The sequence below is a fragment of the Bacillus rossius genome, chromosome 14, assembly GCF_032445375.1.
Source record: "Bacillus rossius redtenbacheri isolate Brsri chromosome 14, Brsri_v3, whole genome shotgun sequence".
NCBI classification, from domain to species: Eukaryota; Metazoa; Arthropoda; class Insecta; order Phasmatodea; family Bacillidae; genus Bacillus; species Bacillus rossius.
The window spans coordinates 12,300,076-12,320,595 of NC_086341.1; the positions used below are offsets into that span (position 1 = coordinate 12,300,076).

Below are 20,520 nucleotides of genomic sequence, written 5' to 3' on the forward strand. Positions count from 1 at the left end.
GTCGCGCTCTGTGCTGGAGCTCGTCCAGCTGAAATTCGTGATTCTATGATTTAAAAAAAAAAAAAAATGTGGGTACGTAAGTGGGACGTTTTGGCGGCATTCCAAATTAAAGAACAAGGTAACAAAACTGTATTCTGCTTGACGTCTATAGCAAATGCTCGGTCGCCCTCTGTTTCGACGGTAATTTCAGTCCTTTCCTTTAATTTATTTCGTTACAATTCATGCATTTAATAATTGAAATTCGTTTCTATTAAAGTACACTTATTTCGTTATAAATTGGTTCTTTTGATGCTCTTTCGTGTAATTTTACTTCATATTATGCCCTCTGTTTCGGCCGGTAATTTCTTCTAGATCAATATGTACGTTCGATTTTGATAAAAATTAGTTGGTGCATTCATAAAGAGACCTGCAATGTGCACTCTAAGATAATATCTCTATCCAAGAAATGATAAAAATAAAAGTTGCGGAAGTTCTGGCCGCGGCGGCAGAGAACACAAAAAGAGTGCGACACCAACCTTGCCGATTATCTGCACGGCACTCCTCGTTGCAGCCCATGCTATCGGCCAACGTGTTCCAAGCTACCGCCGCGACCGCTGGGGCCAGCTACTTCGCTCTCTTGTGCTTCGGCTACGCAGGTAGCTAGCTAGCTATGCTCGCTCATGCTCGCGACGTTCGCAACGTCAGTTTTCCACTGGCCGCGCGGAGCTGTGTTCGCTAGAGAAGCCTAAGATGTACATCAAGTTCTGTCCCTGCCCGAACACGCCCGAATATTCACCTTCGGCCAACCTCGGGATTTGTTTTATTTTTACGCAGGAAAAATTAATTCAAATATTAAAAGTGGTCGGTTATGTTAGCTACATTAAAACACTTTAAAAAAACACTATGGACGGTTAGTTAGGTTAGTATAGCTACATTAAAACAGAGATATATAAATATATATATAAATAAACCCGAGGTTGGCCGAAGGTGAATATTCGGGCGTGTTCGGGCAGGGACAGAACTTGATGTACATCTTAGGCTTCCCTCCTGGCGACGTCGCCGGGTGTTCGCTTCTCGGCTGTCTTTTTCTCTTCTAAACGTCACTGACTTCGCGCATGCGCAGATGAACAAAAACATATCAGTTTTTTTTTCTGCGCCGAATCGGGCTATACTTCTGCGTTTTTTTTTGTCTCAATATTTTGCTTTAAAAAAAATCATGTGGACGGAAACTTTCATTGAAGAAGTACGAATGGAATAATTCGATGGTAGAATATAGAAGGCAGGATGGCAGGGCAATGCCTGGGATTTGATTCCAAGGGAATGCTATCAAACCGAGTTCAATTTATCCTGAAACAATCCACAAGTTTGGCTTCGTCCTAAAACGCAACTGTTTCATAAAATGATGTAATTATTAAATTATTTTTAAAATTAACTTACTTAATTACATACAGTAACAGACAGCAGAATATCATAGTCGTAGAATTTATCACTCGGAATCCCACGGCATGCGTCTCTCCGACGTCTCGAACTAGACAGATCTGTCTGACCACCTGGCGCAGCGAACATAGCCAACATAGCCAGGCTATCTGTGTGGCCTAACCCTTAAAACGCCAGTACCGCTGGCGACTTAAGATGCTTGCCGAAAGCGAATAGAAGGATGCACTGTGCAAATTACCCATACGCAAGTTATGAACTTGTCGTATACGAAATTTACCATACAAAAAAGGTATCACTCCTGAAATTTATGTAGGGGAAAAAAAATTCAAGTTCATAGAAAAATTTACAGTATTTGTAGCGTGTAAAATCGTTCCTCTGGCACATGATGTTGGAAAAAGTTAGCTGAACAACTTTGCGGTAATGAACAACAACGGAGAGAGCAGACGCAGCACTCTTATAACTTAAAAAAGGCACAAGAGTTGCCGTTCAGCCCCAAGTTTGTAAGAACAGAAGACGTGCGGAGTTCAGAAGCCTTCCTTCCTGGCCTCGCTCAGCACGAACTTGGCAAAACATCCCATCCCCCACCCCCAACACACTTTTTCAGGAAGTGGTAGAGGGGAGAAAGGGGGGTAGGGTAGCTCACGTATCGGTTTCCGACTACTCGCCGTCGGAAAACAATGGCGAGTGTCCACACACGGAAAACGCTTCCCTCAGCCAGAACGCAGTCCAGCTGCACAGCCGTGGGTGAATGCTCGCGAAAGGAAGGAGAAAGTTCCTTTCGCGAAGTTTCAACATGAGAGCAAGAACTATCCATGTCCCCTACTGCCCCCTCTATGAGTCATTTCTGAACAAATGTTAAGAAAATGGGACTATACACGACCATATCATCGACCTAATCATAAAAAACCTCGTTACTCCAAATATTGTATATATTTACATTCTTTTCATTAATGTCCTCACAATTATTAACACATTTCCCATTCCAGCAAACCCCTTTAATAAATGTTAAAGGTTCGTTTAAGTATGATATTCCAGTAAACAGAAGTGACTGATTTATCCTACCTTGCGTTATAAATATTCTCAGAGAAAAGCAAAATTAAAGAGTTAAGATGCAGCAATTTATTACAAAAATAGTAGTGGGATGGAGTTTCAAATTTTTTTGTTTTTTCTCTCTGCTGTAAAATTTACACTAGGAGTTACAAGGTTTACAAATCACACCTGCGACAATGACGCAAATTGGGAAAATTTATTTTACAACATTAACGTGCGTAGATTAGAGGCTTTCGCAGCCTTTGTCTAATATAATAAACTATCTAAAATTTCAACGTTGAACTACGTCTAAGTGATTTAACGTACCAACGTTGAACTCTGATTTGCATCAAGCATTACCAGGTTCAGAAATCAAAACAAGATTAATATTTAAAATTTACTTGACTTTTTTTTAATAAATAGATACTGAGTAGAATTTATCTGGAGCAAAAATTCAATAATTTGCAATTCTTGACCGGTGAAACATCCGTAAAAATTGAAATAAAACCAAAATAATGTTACGATCTGAGAATGGAGTAAGACAACAGGAGGTTCCCGCCAACCAAGACTTAAGGAGGCGCACGGCACGCCATCTTGGATTTAATATTTTATATATTGAAATAACTACCGTAATTGTGTTTTCAGAGTAATTTTAAAGCCACAAAACAACCTGTACAGATTCTTGAAAGCACTCAAGGGACTTGAATTACACCTTTACCTTCATTTCTATGCCATGTGATTGTTACGGTCACCGCTGAAATTTCACATTTGTCCTGTGCACGACGAGAAGACTGCGTGTTATTTCACAGCCTTGCGTTCAGAGGCGACACCAAGTCAAATTGACTACAACGCCGACAGCTAGAAAACTGTTGTGTACCACAACGCCGAAATACATTAACCCCGAAAAATGTCATTGCAGGACTGCCACAAAGGTTAGGTTAGGTTAGGTTAGGTAAGGTTAGCACACATATTCATTCAGTTGTTTTTTTTTCATTTTGCTCCTGTGCCCCCCCCCCCTCCCCGTAGCAACATTTTTCGGCGTTACTGTATTTCGACGTTGTGGTACACAGCAGTTTTCTAGCTGTCGGTGTTGCGGTCAATTTGGCATTCGGCGTTATGGTATTCGGCGTTATTGTACGTTCGGCGTTGTGGTATTTCGGCGTTGTGGTATTTCGGCGTTGTGGTAACGACCCCTTAACACGTACCTACACCCCGACTAGACGGGCCGCTACACTGAAAGAAATTTTTGTATATTTTACAAGGAAAATCCTTGGAAACCCTGTTGCCAAGGATATTACTTGTAAAACTACAATGCAGAGCTTTGTACCATCTGCGATTTTGCAAGGCTCTGCCTTGTAGTTTTGCAAGAAATATCCTTGGCAACAGGGTTTCCAAGAATTTCCCTTGTAAAAGTACAATTTTTTTTTTTTGAGTGTAAGTGGGGTGATCTCTTGGAACGGTAAGGGGTCACGTCTTGGATAGCCCTGACGCCGCGTGGGCACCACAGGATACAGGGAGGGGGGGGGGGCCTCAAGCAATGACTCATGACTTGTCCCGCCGCGCTAATCCACCAGCCTCCCACGGTGGCTTATTCAAACAAGTTCGATTAACAGTTTATTAATCTATACAACGTTTGATTAAAAAATATATATAGCTTTACGTGTTTTGTCATAATAACGAGTAACGAGAACAACTTACACAAGTTAAACAATTTAAAAAGAAACTAAAAAATAATTTATGTTACCAAAATTTTATTCGTGCTATTAGCATTCGTATTTTGCCCAACTACCAAACAAAGTTAAGTTAATGATACTGATGCATTATAAATTATTTGCGATGATACAAAAACTATTTATTAAAGGCCCGTTAAATAAGACTATCGGTGTTTACTGTGCTGAAATATTTAATTATTCTTAAAGAACTCTGATTTTATTCCTTCAGACGCAAAAGGGACCCGTTTGAGTTAACGCACGAATTTACCCTGATAACACGATGAACATTACGATATAATACATTGGAAACCTTACAATTATGTGACGCGAAAATCAGGTTTATAGTTATGGCCCGTGAATTTAATCTAGATTTTTTTTAGTTCAGAGTTTTAAAAAGTTGTAAATTAAATAATAGTAAGGGAGGGACAAAATTAGCTACCCTCCCCCAGCCAAGCCCAAAGTTTCTCTCTACCGCCCTCCCAAGAGATAGACTGTCCAAAGTGACGAAGGTAGCCCCTAAACGAATAACGAACTACAAGAGGAAGTAGAGGGTGCAAGAGAGGAAATTGGAGGAGATAAAATGCTGATAGGACTCCATTACCTAAAGGCCCCTTCGCCCGCAGACGTCACACCAACTCCCTCCCTCCTCCCTCCCACCCCTTTCCCATAAACGCGAGGTCAAGGACATCCCAACTATCAGCTCTACAAATAGCCCGTGCTACGGGCATGCGATATAGCGACCAGATCGATGACCGGTCTAATTATATCCAGACGACAGTCAGTGTGACGTACTTGCCTCTAACTTGACGGTTCTCAATTGTATGGTCGGTGTCTACATACCGTTCTGTTAACACGTCATTTCTCTCTCTCTCTCTCTCTCTCTCTCTCTCTCTCACTCTCTTTCTGCAAGAGACAGTTGGCCAACGGGTACCGCTGGTACTAGTTTTAACTAATTCGAGAAAAGTTACATAATGTTCGAATGTAATTATTTTGACAAATATTTGGATGGGGAAAAAAACTGTCCATTTCCAAATCCAAAATAAATTACAGAACACTGACCTCGCTGCCAAGTTATGGCCTGAATATCTAAGGAAATATGTCCAAAAATGACTTGGTAGCATCGAAATGGGCCAGCCTGTAGTTCACCCTCAATTTCAACTGGTTGCTGTTAACATTAAATTAATAAAAATTCTCTACACCATGGGCGTAATTCCCCCCCCCCCCCCAAATCCTATAAAAAAAACTATCATTCTTATCAACAAAAGGAAATAAATTGAAAGCCAAAGATCGGGCAAAGCGGTAAACCAGCCCCCCCCCCCCCCCCTTCAAAGATTCATTTGTAGTATGAATTGAACAGCTATGAAAATTCATTATTAACTTCCAGTAAGTGACCGACACTTTAAGAGCAAAAAATAGATGTATATTTGTCTTGACGTACAACAAATAAATGGCGATTTAATATATCTGGCGCCAAGCTTAGTAACAAAGAGAGTAATATGCTATGCTTATATAATAAAAAATTTATCCGATTTGTTGAGAAAAAAAAAGTGAAAATACAATAGCACACACGGTGTCTGTACCTAAGAACCATACGAGACTAAGTCATAATTTTAGCCACTTTACAAGAAGAGCAAAAAACTGTTATTGCAGTTATATTTTTTTCATCAACCACCATTTGCACGTTCCCGGAAAGGAAGAACTTATGAATAATTTATTTCGTGGGGGAAGGGGGGATTTCTTTTTCCAACAGCTACAAGTACATATAATTGTAACATTGATAAAGTTTTGGACTTGAAATTTCTGCAACTTTCGCGAAATGGTTTTAAAAATTTCGAATTACGATTTCATGATTCGATAGAAAACGAAACGTTTAAAGAATATACATTGAGTTTTTTATTATACAAAACTACAATTTTACTTTCATATCGATTAAATTTTGCACATTCGAAACAAGAGGAAGGTCACCATCTACATGGGATTTCGAGAAGAAAAAAAAACTACCCTCATCCCAATAAAATATAAGCCTCTTCGGGATGCGTAAAACCCGATCAGCGCCGTTTTTATTCTGAGAGGAATAGATGTATGTATGAATAAGACGAATACCTGGAGGGAACAAAATCGCACACGCTGGTTTTCAGCAGTGCGGTTATTTCCCGACATCGTAGCCCGTGAAGCGCGCCAGGACACGCCAAACGGGGCAGCCATCGTAAAATAGTTAACGGTGGCCTGAGGGAGGCGACTTTATGACTAACTGCCAAATCGGTAAACGACCGCTGTGCAACGCTTCAAGGGGAAAAGGTGCGCGTGATCCGAACGCATAACTGTTGCTTTTTATTGGAACCGTTTGGGTAGTTAGTTCCGCGGTGCTTCTGAACTTTGCTCTCGGCTGTAATCGAGGGCGTTTCAGATCGCTGTGGCGTACCCCGAAAGGGTTTAAAAAAAAGTTTAGTCCCCCTTATTATCCTTTATCAAGTCTTGATGGACGTTCTCGGCTACTGCATGGGGTGTATTTGTGTTGGTGAGGCGGGATGATAAGCGCTCTGAACTGGCGCGCAGTCTTCTCGTCGTGCATAACAACTGTAACATTATATGACGGAGAAATGAAGATAAAGGTGCAGTTCAAGTCTCTGGAGTGCTTTCAAGAATCTGAACTGGATTGATTGACGCCTAAAAATGATCCTACAAACACGCCTTTAAGCCTTTTTAACTCTTCTAAAAATACAGATTTAAAAAACCGAATCCGGAAACATAGCTTCATTATAAGCCTTAAACATATTATTAAATGCTCTTCGTAAAAAGACACCACTTGGTTATCTTGAGTATTTTTTTTTCTGAATATGCCCGGTTAGGCGGTTCATAATGGTTCGACTCTTCGTAATGCTAATACATAGTATATAAATACATAGTTTATAAATGTAGAATAATCAATCATTTCTTTTCAAACTTTAATATTTCAATGCAGTTCTGTGTTTAAAAAAGGGTTGTATTTATTTCATCACCATTTAATATACAGAATGCTCACAAATTAACAGTTTAATTTAGGCTATTTACAACAAATCATACATCAAATTGAAGGAGAACTAACCTAGTTTTCCTTCCAATATGTGCACCTTAGTTATACGGCACACATCCAACCCAAAGTCCAATTCTTCCCACACTTTGGTTAAAGAATCCGGAGTTAAGGAAGCAATGTTCTCTTCAGTTTTGTGCCTGAACTCTGGCAAATCATTTGGTAGCCGCGAAACGTAGAGACACGATCTTTTGTGTAAAACATCGCATGGTATTTATGTCAGGTGAACGTGGAGGCCAGCGAAAAAAGAGCCATGTTTTCTCGACCATTACGACCGATCCAACGGTCAGGGACTTTGACGTTCAACCACTCTCGTTCAAAGAGATTCCAATTGGGAGGGCTGAAATTACAGATTCACTATTAGCAAATTGCAGAACACAAAACGCCTTACGCTCAGGAGTCGCCATTTTGCGTAAGTGACGCTGCAAGCGAGAAAGCAACAAAGCAGTACTTGAGCATGCGCTTATTAAAATAAAACAGTCTTGAGTTACTATTTGTGACATTGAACCAAAACTCTACAACGCTTACAGTTGACACAATTACAATTTATATCTGGGACATTCTTGTACTGACAATACTATACAGTTCCATTACCACTTGAATCAATAATTGACGATATGTTGGCAGCTAATTTGAGAAATTAAATCATTACGGAATACAATCAATTGTTTTCTGCTTTGTGATAAAACGTTTTGATGAATAAATTATTGGACGGTATGGTTCATTGAGCTAGTGCTATGTACGTTCCGGTACAGTCCGAGCCAAACATCCTGACGACTAGCCCCACTATAGCTGGCGCTCGCCGGTCTTTTGAAACTGCGCGGATGATAAAACTCGACTGTACGCAAGTCAGTTACAGAAATATCGACTGGAGGTTGCCGCCAAAGTTTCCCGCGGTTATAAAAAAAAATACGTCCGCTACGAGTTAAATCTTCATCCGCCGAGTGTACGAGAGCTCGAAGTGCTATACGGTCGGCCAGGAAAATTAGATTTTCAACTTCGTAGCGACAAAAAAAAAAAAGACGTAGAAAAGGGAAGTTATATAGTCCCCCGCTCGATGTCAACAAAAAAAAACTTGGTTAAGTGCTTCAGTGCCTAAAAAAGGAAAATTACAGTTGGGAGAAATTACTAGCTACTGGTCAGTGGTAAAAAAACAAACAAACTTGTGTGTGTGTGTGAGCCTGGCGTCACAATGCAGCTAGTGTCGATTGTACACAAGAAAAACTCACTCGCACACAAGAAGTTTCGCAGTAAGTTCTACTTTAACTGTTGAATCACTTGTCTAGTATTTTTTATTTAACAATTTCTCTCATCAACTGATTATTTAAAAAAAAAAAACTATCTAGTAAAATCCCACAAACCGATTCCCCCGACTTTTACCTGAATTCCGGAAGGTATTATATAATTTTTTGCTGGCCAATAAAAATTATATTTATATTGAAAACACCCTATCTAATTATTTTTTTTGCGCTACTTCCAAACACTAATATATATGGATTATTCAATGGAGCAACAAAAATCCTGGAAACAACGCACAATCACACAAGGCACAATCAAGAGGGATTCGATCCCTCGTACCATACAATACTCGGCACAACAACATTGCAACACAATACTGGAAACCCAACGCAATATGCAGACTACTGTTCATCTGAATTAGCTGGATAATCCCTGTTTTTTTTTTCTTTCTTCCTTAAAAGGAAAAGTTATTTCCTGTTTTCCCCGAAGCTGGACACCCTGAATTCAAAAAACAGCAATGGATGCTGTAGACCTATCTTCTTCTTCCTTCGCGGCGAAGATGGACTCGATACACGCTTCGCTAAGGCACTGTCCTCGCCGACTTTGATCGTTTAGGCAAGTGCCAAGTGCCCAAGTGTCCGAATATGCCTGACGTGCCTGAATACTGTAAGTACTTGTCTAGTCTATAGGTTTTCGAGTAAACCAATTTGATGTACTAGTACTTCTCTCGGGTACTTCTAAATAAAGAAACATCGCCGTTAGCCTATGTTGAAAGGCTTTTTTTGTTTGTTACATTCGATTGCACACGCGAGTAACTGAAGACTCGTAAAATAATTTTCACTTTATATTTTTAATGAAAAAAAAAAATACAGTTGTTACGGGATTTCAACGAATTCCAATCACATTCACGAAACAAAGGTAGAAACTAAGATGTATTGCCATAAATACATGTGCGTTTGCAAACCGATAGTAAAAACAGATTACTATTTTTAAGTTAAAATGTTGCTGTAATTAAATGAGTTTATTGAAAAAAAAAATTATGAACGTTAGTATGTCATGTATGTAAGCCAAACAATTATTTCCGCTCGAAATTCTTTATTACACCACAAGTATGCGGACTCGTCAGTACATCATAGCTGTGGATACTCGAATGCAGACACAGCCGTACATCGTATCTCTCTCTCTCTCACACACACACTCTCTCTCTCACACACACACACTCTTTCTCTCTCTCACACACACTATCTTTCTCTCTCTCTCACACACTCTCTGTCTCTCTCTCTCTCTCACACTCTCTTTCTCTCTCTCTCACACACACACTCTCTTTCTCTCTCACACACACACACTCTCTTTCTCTCTCACACACACACTCTCTTTCTCTCTCACAAACACACACACACTCTCTTTCTCTCTCTCTCACACACTCTCTCTTTCTCTTTCTCTCTCTCACACACTCTCTTTCTCTTTCTCTCTCACACACTCTCTCTCTCTTTCTCTCTCTCACACACTCTCTCTCTTTCTCTCTCACACACTCTCTTTCTCTCTCACACACACACTCTCTCTCTTTCTCTCTCTTTCACTCTCTCTTTCTCTCTCTTTCACTCTCTCTCTCTCCACCCCCCCCCCCCCACTCCCTAACTGACCCGAGAGACCACAGGAGAGACCGCAGACGGTGACTTTCACAACCAACTTTCAGCTCGAACACTCGTCGACAACAGCCATCCTCGCTTCGCTGGCTCCGCGGGCGTGACGTCAAGGAAAAGCGGCGTACACCCAACTCGCTCGGCGAGTCCAAATTACGCAAAGCGAGTACAACTCTCAAATTCACTCGGGAAAAAAAATGTAACAGGTCTCTTGTTTATATTTACTCTCAAAGTGAAATACAGCAAAATATCTGGTTAGTTTTTTTAACAGTTGCAGTCATTAATAGAGTCTCGCGAAGACCATAGAAAACACAATAGCGGAGGAATAGCAACACTACTTACGGCTTAAAGCCCAGACTAATCAACTGAAGCATTTACACAAGGATAGATACAGCCATAAGTTTCTACAGAACACAGCGGAATCGCTGCAACGGACATAAACTTAACGCTATGTATTTTCGTTTCAGTTTAAACCTTCGGGAAAATAACGCTGATGAAGTTGGCAATGTGTGTTCACAGAGAAGTAAAAATTTACAGAATAAAATAAATAATCGCAACAGAATTTCGAAATTAATTGCAGAATTTTTTTTTCTTTTCGGAAAATTACCGTGACGTTTACAGCAACTCCGCGGTGCGAACATAATAAAACATAATAAAACGATGTTCGGCGAAATGTAGTCATACACACTTTTTATTTGTTATTAAAGTTCTGAAATTAATATGTAGGAGGAGGTCGAGCGCATATGATTGGTCGAAAATGTGTCACAGTTATAGCAACGACACAGTATTGGGCAAGAGTAAAATCAATATTTAATATCGGGCGTGTGTAAATGCTCATTGCAACGTATAACTGTAGGTAGTCCGGTAGAATTAAAGTTCAAATGTTACGCATGATACTGTGTTGTGTTAGCAAAATGTTGATTGCGTACGGGTCTTAAAACTGATTTAGTTCGTCAAGTCATTACTATTAAACGGTTTCATTTAGCTATATTAGTTATCTCACCAGATATCCTGTATACATTTTACAGCTGTAAAAAAATTGTGGGAGTATTGGATAATTTTTAGTAAATACCTGTTGGAAAAAAAAATGAGACTAGATGGCAATTGCAATATACAGAAATTACACTCAAATATTAGTAACGACGAGGTAATAAAAGAAACCTTTAATGGCACCGTCTGCCCGGGCACACACACACGGTGCGCAGATCTTCAGGAAAAACAACGCGATTCAAAACTGCTCAAGATATTCGAGTGGGGATCTGTTCACGAAAAGCATTTAGGAATTCCCTGAGGGCCGATAAGTAGTTCTGATTTCGGATTAATTTTTAAAACTGTATTTTTAGAAGAGTTAAAGTGGCTAAAACGCGTGGTTTCAGAATCCATTTTAAGCACAAAGCAACCGGTATAGTTTCTTGACAGCACTTAAGGGACTTGTATTAAACCTCTATCTTCGTTTCTCCGCCATGTAATGTTACGGTCATAGTTACCGTATGCACGACGAGAAGACTGCGCGCCAGTCCAGAGGCGACACCGCGCTAGAAGCACCAGCGAACGCCTCACTAACACAGATACACATCGACCAGACGGCGCCCTTTTAGTGTCAGACTGGCCGAGCGCAAGAGCTTTATAAACACAGGGGCGCTAAGGGCGACACTGGCTGGCGCATCACACGCCTCTTCGCCTCTACGCGCCAGGCACAGAACTGGCGTGCAGTCTTCGCGCCGTTAACGCGCCTCTGTGAGACTTCAAGGTGTGACCACATAACTTTACGACTGAACATTAAAGATTATAGCTTAGTGTACTTCCCTATACCCTTTAAAATGCTGTGTTTCGAATTATTATTACCCAAAAAAACGCCGGTCAAAACATCTGTTTTTAGCCTCTTTCTTTTTCAGTCCAAAAATAATGCATGTTAAAGACGAAACCACGAAACAAAAGTTGCATAGACAAGTGCCGTGGCTCGTAAATCTATTCTTTATCGGACACTTTAAAAGTAATCTTGAAAGGTTTGTACCCAGCATGGCGGAAGTAGTATCCTTAATTATTTGACTTCTAAAAATTCGGGTTTTTGCACACGATTTTAAATTAATTCATAATATAAAAATATCTGATTGTTTATTAAAAGTTTTTTATACTTAACTAATTCTAATTTTATGTTTTTCGTTATCTTGAAAGGCAGATTTTTACGTCAGTCCTAGCATCTACTGAAGGCATGAAATCATGTGGTTACAGTTTTGAATCAGTCGTTCGTGTGTAGCATCATCATCAATAAAAATGAGCTTTTCCAAAACTATGAAAAACTCAGGGTTCTATAGTTTATATTAAAACCAAATTTTTATTGATTTATGAATGTTACACTAAATATGAAAAAAGTTTTTTAATATTAATCCAATTCTGTATGCCACATGACTTAATGCATCAGAACATAAAACCCATTAAAGGGTTGACAATTGAACAGGTTATATTATGAACATGAGGCAATAGTATCAAAACCAGCTCAATGCAATTTTTTTTAACTTTTTTTTGCTTTTTTGGAGTTCTAAAAATTAAAAAAGCCCTTATGATACGTTTTCAGAAATAATTTCAAATTTTACACCAAAATTACCTTCATTCGAACAAAAAGTAGAAAAAACTGTAAGGGTAATAAAAGCCAAAAGAATACCAAAACAATCTTGGACCAAAGATCTTTCAAACAAACAATGTAGGGACTACGGTGAGTAGCAATAAAACCAAAATACCGGGGGAAAAAAATGCACGTCAAACCACCACCTAACACTGAAATGCAAGTTATAACATGGAATTAAGTAACATTTAACCAAAACTTTATCCAAATCATTAAAAAATTTTTTTTAAATATATTTCACCGATTGAAATTCAAGGTGTGTCATTGCCCGAAAAAAAAGTACATGCATCAGAAAAAAATAATTGCTTTAATTTGTTTTAACGTGCATCACTCATTGAATCAATTTCAAACTACAATTATTGAGCGCTAACTTATTATTAGTGTTCTGATTGCATCCGTTTTAATTTACTGTAAAAATGCAGCAAATAAATAATAGCCCTATTTCAGTATTACGAAACATCTTTAAAAAAAACAGTAACACTGCATTCCTGTTTTTTTAAAATAAAAAAAATGGACCAAAAATAAAACGATAAAATATTTTCTATATATATATATATATATATATATATATATATATATATATATATCTGTGTGTGTGTGTGTGTGTGTGTGTGTGTGTGTGTGTGTGTGTGTGTGTGTGTGTGTTAATTTAAATTTCTAATGAACGAGATGTTGCTGCAAAGAATACGAACAATCACACAAAAATCCAGTTTTTTTTTAAAACAAATCTGGACCAAAAATAAAACGATAAAATATTTTCTCTACATATACGTTAATTGAAATTTCTAATGAATGAGCTTTTGTTGCAAATAAGACGAACAATCACATGAAAATCCAGTTTTATTTTAACAAATTTGGACCAAAAATAAAACGATAACATATTTTCTCTATATATATACGTTAATTGAAATGTCTAATGGTATAGCTGTCGCTGCAAAGAAGACAAACAATCACATAAAAATCCATTTAAAAAAAAAAATTTGGACCAAAAAATAAAGGGATGAAATATGTTCTATATATATATATATATATATATATATATAAATATATATATATAAATTGAAATTTCTAACGAATGAGCTGTCGCTAAGACGAACAATCACAAATTTGGACCACAAACAAGGGGATCGAGGACGCACCAGCCTGCCGCGGATGACCATCCTGGGCGGGTGGGCGGCCCTCAGGGCCCGCGCGGGGCCCCGGGCCCTGCCCTGCTGAGACACCGTGGACCGCCTGCACCACACCCACGCCCCTCCACCCGCGACTACCCGCGCGCGGGGGTAGGCCCCCTAGGCGAGCGCCCCAGCCGGTCCCTGCGCCCGGCCGCCGGCGACTGAGCGAGGGGCCCGCCCGCCTGGGACCACACGCACGGTCCCCCCCCCGAAACTACGGCACACACACCTCCCCCCGGCACACCGGCGTGCCGCGACTACGGCACACGATGTCGCTCGGCGCTTGTTTATTCCTTCAAGTGCTATGCCCGCGGGGACCCACCAGCAGGCCCGATGCAACAGATCAGTGGCGTAGCCAGGACTTGTGTATGGGGGGGTGTTAAGAAGCATGCCGCCGCCGCCCCCCCCCCCCCCGTCTTAAAGCGGGTGGTCCGGGGGTCCTCCCCCGGGAAAATTTGGATTTCAAGGTGTAAAATAGTGCTATTTTAGCAGTTTTCGGTACTTAAATTTAAATATTGTAATGGTGAAAATTTTATTAATTTTTAATATGAATTTTTTTTCAGTTATGAATAAGAAATTTAATTAAATATTTGGTGCTAAGGGGGGGGGGGTTGGAACCCCTACCCCCCCCCCCCTGGCTACGCCCCTGCAACAGATCAACCATTTTTGCACATCTGCGTCAAATAAAGATGATGGACGTCACAGAACGCATTGTAACATCGTATGTTTACTTCAGAAAGTCGTTCGCTTCCTCATCCCATACTGATTGAGAAATAAAACACTCTTTTTCAGATCCACACGAAGCACATACCTTCAGAATTACCGGATAACAAAAAAAAAAATCATGTTCGTCCGAGTTCTCCAAAAAATCACAGAAACCTTACAATTTCCGACACACAAAACATGTTAAAAAAATAATAATAATTAACCTGGTGTAGTATTTACAGCAATCGCATTTTCACGTGTGTGTGTTTTTTTTTTTTACGTCCGTACTTGTCAAAAAATTATGTTTGGTCCATCGTGGTTTACGGTACGCGTACAATAAGATGGTACATCGGACAACCCGGTCTCCTCGCGTGATCAATACGACGCGGGGCAGGCTCCAGCCCGGTCTGGTCTCGGCTCGGCACGGCTCGGCTCGACTCGGCTCGGCTCGGCACGGCCCGGCCCGGCAGTCGGGCCCACCCCCTCCTCCCCCCCCCCTAGCCTAACCTACATGCACAAACAGCTGATCATTACAGCCGCCCCCGTTTCCGACGACATTTCGCGCGCTACGGGGTTACATGGATGGAAAGGGTGGGGGGTGGCGGGGGAGGAAATAGGGCGAGGCAATGCTATCACACACACACACATACACGTCTCAACCAACACACATCCGATAAATATCATCGGCATACGAACAGAAATGGGCGCGTAGACTTATTTAATCACAATAAGAAACTAACTCTTAATTTGGCGTGCAAATGGCTGATAGAAATAAAACAAAAGAACTGGAGTGATTTTACAAATACTGTTGGTAGAGTATAAATCCAATACAATTAAAAAAAAATTAAATTACTCAGTATTCAATATAAATATAAAAACGAAACGTGTATAAAATGAATTATTCGATTCAGTAAAATAATCCAGATGAATTTTGATAATGGAAATAAATGTGTTAAATGTTTTTTTCTAATTTATTAATTTTAATTATTTATTACATAATGTAATAATTTATAAAGTGAATAACCTATACAAAAAGAAACAACCTTACTTATATACACTGAATAAAACAAATCAAAAAGTTTATAAAAACAATGTCTTCACTAGAATTCACAATAAATAAATGTTTTAATTATATGGACCAGTATTCAATATCAATCACTAAGTATATTATTGAAAAGCAAATGTATAATTATCTGTACGTAGCTTTTTTTTTTCATCCTATAAAATTAAGTCGCATGGTGCACGCGCATCGTAAAATTAGCTTATTTTTTTATAACGAGCTTAAAGAAGTATAACTTCAAAAAATGACTCCGGTTGCACGTATTCTCAAACTTAAGTCGATGCAATAACTGGCGACTTCATCACACTTCATCTCCTCAGAAGAAGAAAAACAGTTGCTCAGCCAACTTCACAGAATTTATGTCTAACAAGGAAAATAAATTTAATTTATGTAATCCATTTGGATTTCTGTGTAATATATATATTTTTTAAAATTACATTTCCAGCAAATTATATGTATACACTGAATTTAAATGTCGTAAAAATAATTTTCTTTTATACATTTATTCACGTAAGTGCTAAACGAACATTCGTAATTTTGTATTGGGTGCCATAGTTTGAGAACTGATGAGGTCGACGTCCCCACCCCCCCAAATGTTAATTATGCATACAATCCATCCCCCCAACACACACATACACACACACACACTCTCTCTCTCTCTCTCTCTCACACACACACACAATTCACCTACGCACCGTAGTCCACGAATAGCCCCTTGTTTCGCAATCGAAGCGAGCACGCGAGAAAATGAGCCCAGTCGATGACGCTCCTCGCAAATATCGAATATCTCCCCGCCGTCGTGCGCACGGCTCTTATCTCTGCGGCAATTTGGAGAAACTGTGAAGGTGGAGGGGGGGGGGGGGTGTTTATCTGCCAGCGAGCGACAGACTGGAAGGCTTCATTTCACTGACGAGAGAGCCACACCCGAAGTTCCCCGAAGTTCATGCTCGCTTTTTTTTTTTTTCGTTCTATCTCGCTGTATAAACCGGCGTGGCATTAATTTTTGCGGTCGATTAGGATAGGTTAGCTACATTACAAATACTTTAAAACATTGTGGATGGTTGGTTGCATTAGGTAAGTATAGCTACGTGAAAAATACTGTAAAATCATTTTATGGTTGCTTAGCATAATAACGTTTTAATATGTAGCTTTCCAGGGCTAGGAAACTTGTTTACATGATTTCACAGTATCCTTAATTAATGTAGCTATCCTAACCAAATCAACAGTCCACAATGTTTTAAAGTATTTATAATGTAGCTAACCTAACCTAATTGACCATTAGTTATCATGAGTTACAATGAACAAAAAAAAAAAAACAACGGAAGAAGCACGATCGGGAGTTTGGCTCTCTCGTCTGTGAAAAGAAGGCTTCCCGCGACAGACAGCCCCGCGCTGGAATTACAGCGTCACGGCCACTGCATTCCGAGACCCAACACCAGCACAATTCCCTTCAACGAGGATGATTTGATTTCAAATAATTCATCGCTGCTTTACACAGGTTGTCGTATAATAATCTATATATGATAGATAAAAAAAAATGACGAATACATAAACGGACGAAGATTAAATTAAGTCCGCGGTGTTGTTTCTTCTGTATTTTCTGTTCTCGTTGCGGCAGCCTCGAAATTGCAATCATCATACGCTGCGAAGGACACAAAAGGCTAGTAAAGAAAGGAATTTTTGGGAAAGGTGAGGTGTTCAAAAACTGATTTTTATTTTCCCAGGAAACTTCATTCACTTGTTTTAAATGCGATCAAAAAAAATGAGAAGGACAGACGCGCAAAACTCTAGGATTCGCTAGGAAGGGGGAGGAGGGGGCTAAAGTTTTGGGCGTGAATTTTAACCGACACAATTTATCTCTGGATAGGATGTTTGTACACTGCCCATATGTTGGCCCATATGCACGCAATAAGTAGAATAGTTTGAAATATACAGGAAGTTTTCCATAAACCATAGTCTTGACATTAACGTTTATCAACCCCGTTTTACATTCACTTTTTTATGTAAGCGAAAGCAGGCCTCCCTCGGTGAGAGGCTTCTTAATTTCAGGAGGGACCCGGGTACCCCCCACCCCCAACTCTCGGGATCAACGACCCTGGTGAAGGTATTGCTGCATCTTCTTTAGATTCGCCCCTAGTCGTACGTCAGTATAGTGTCACGTGACTTGTTCCAAACGGGACAGTCCTCGAATGGTCTACGTGCATCTTTCTGCCACTGTTGACCTAGACTTTGCGAGGCCATGATATTTGGAAGATTGACCTTACCAAGGGGGTCTGGAGAAAAAAAAATTGCCAAGCCAACCTCAAACTAAAATTCCAACGATGTTTTTTCTTGTGCATATTTACGACGATTTTTTTTATATTTGTTCCTAATTAATCATACTCGGGTTGGTTCTAAGAATGCTAACGATCAAATTTCGGTGACGCTTCACGTCATTTTACGAATCAATAAAATTTAAACTGAAATCTAAAGCGTGCCGACCTTGTGTTACAATGGTTCCTTTGCCCATACTTTTCGCAGAGAACTAGACGGACAATTGAAAAGACTGCTGCGGAGTCCTGGCATGGGAAGCCTACAACTCACGTAGTTTCGGTTCCCGGCAAGAATTTCCCGAAGATTTCCGAAGTTTTGCGTTTTGGTATTAACGCCACTTCAGCCGCTAAATCAGAAGTTTCCAATGAAAACAAGCATGTTGTGACTGACCTAACCTAACCATTCGATTTTTTTTTTAATTTCAATTTTTGAGAGAAATCCGAAGTTGCACGAACGTGGTAGGGAACCGAAACCACGTGAGTTGTAGGCTTCCCGTCCTCTGGCATATCGACAGTGTTTGTCAACAAACACCGCGCGCGACAGCAATGCCAGACGCAGGCCGCGTCACGGGACGGGGGGATCAGCGTCCATGGCTGGCCGGAAAGGTCGCTGCGCCCGACCGGAAACCCTCCCAACAACCCCTCGTTTCCGCCGGGCTCCCTCCCTTCCCCCCACCCCACCACCAACACGACGCAAGGGCGCACAAACATAAAAGCGCCGCCATTACAGTGTCGTCACGTCCTGGCGGCGGCGGGGACAGCAGCGCCAGGGGTGGCCAAAGCCACGCGGCGCTTCCCGTGTCTCGCAGTGATCCGTCTCGTCCGTGAACGAGCCGAGCGATTCACAATGACCCGCACTTTCTCGTTTTAAAGCTTCCAACAGACTATAAATCTGAAATACTGGGAAATATCTATACTGTATATTGACGATCACGAAAGTTATAGACACTTAATAATTCATTAAATTCCTTTCTTTTTTTGCTGCTCGGATATTTATTGAAATAATTTCAAGCACCAACGAGCACAAAAGGTTTCGAGTATTTTATAAGATTTTCTACCGGCAGTTTCTAACCTAATAATATTGAGCTAAAAATATGGTCAAACGTACGTTAATAATGTTTAATAGAAGCAGCTAAAAATACAAATATGCTTAAAAACATTTTTAGATGGCAAAGGTTGCCGGGAATAGGTTGTCTTGCTAACATTTTGGGAGGATATTTCATCCGTCCGTCGAAAATTAAAGTTTGGTAAGATTTTGACGGACGGGCGGATGGAATTTTCTGGGCCATCTGATTGGCTGTAGGTCACGTGATTGACGGACGGACGGACGGACGGACGGACGGACGATTGTGAGTCCTGCTTAAGTCAGCCGTACATTAACGTAGATCCCGGAGGAAAGGGGAAATTAAAAAATCCCTGACTGCGTTTGCAAAATCGTAACTGTGAAACAGCAGAGGTGAAATAGTAATAATAACGCCCAACATATATATCAAGGCAAACATTGTGAATGTTATAATGGTTTCAGGTTATTTATTGCATGCAAATAGTCTTAGACCATCCAGCGATTTTGAACTTCATTGTGCGAAAACATGTTGCTCTGCTATCTTCACCTAGTAAACATAACGTAAATTGTAAAATTTGATTTTTTTTTTCCAAAACGATTGGAAGTATAAATATACAAGCACCGTATTCAAAGATGACGTGTTAGGTAAATACAAAACGGACCCCCCCCCCCTTTCCAAACCCAACAAGAGAAAATTATATATTTGCGCCCTGATGCCATATTTTTATACCACTTTAAAAAAAATGTTTATTTAACTCATACATTTTAGCACATTTCGTAACAAAAAATAATTTAGGGATTACTTTTAAGAGCTCGAAGCACAAAACGTCATAAGGCTCTGTTTAGCACGCCCTATTTATTAATTTACTGTTTCATTTTCTTGTCGTTACTAATTTTTGATGGTTATACCTGTGAATTTTCATGATGGCTCTCACGCAAACGTAGTTCAAATTATGACCTAATAGCTGTAAAAACCCACGAAGTGTTTCTAATGACCATCACTTGCGTGACCTTTAACAGTGCCAGAGAGCTATAGGAATAAACTTATAGGAAAATCGATTAATTAACAGTAGTAATAGTAAATTAAATGACCAACTCGGCGCGTGAGGCTAAAAACGTTAAATAATTAGTGCACATAAATAAAGTTGTTTGGTTCCATTCTTACAGATTCAACCCCCCCCCCTTTTTTTTTTACCCACACACACAAATCTAACACAAGTACAAACATTTAATTTGATCATAAAATTACATTTACAATAAGTTAACAGTAACAGAGTAAAACCAAAACATGCTTTAGTTTACAGGTGGTATGCAAAACAAAGCTTAAAACGAACACAATTTTTTTAAATTATAAAATATCATCAAATGGCACGAAATTCACCAATTGTACTGGGCATGCGCAAAACTTTTTCTGCCAAGTGAGAAAGAAACATTAAAATACCTGCCTTTATTCATTACTTTCACGCTATCGATATT

The 20,520-nt window shown here is 39.8% G+C and overlaps 1 protein-coding gene across 9 annotated transcripts in view; it reads right to left on the reverse strand.

Moving 5' to 3' along the window:
- Nucleotides 1–20,520, reverse strand: part of LOC134539163 (serine/threonine-protein kinase MARK2) — a 282,821-nt gene that overhangs the window by 76,981 nt on the left and 185,320 nt on the right. The window contains exon 1 of one of the 9 annotated variants that reach the window (XM_063380937.1): nt 13,872–13,998. The exons of the other annotated variants lie outside the window; for them this stretch is intronic. Coding sequence (XP_063237007.1) covers nt 13,872–13,892 — 21 coding nt within the window. The 5' untranslated portion in view covers nt 13,893–13,998. Of the gene's footprint in view, nt 1–13,871; nt 13,999–20,520 lie in introns of those variants that run through there. 9 annotated transcript variants of the gene reach the window in all.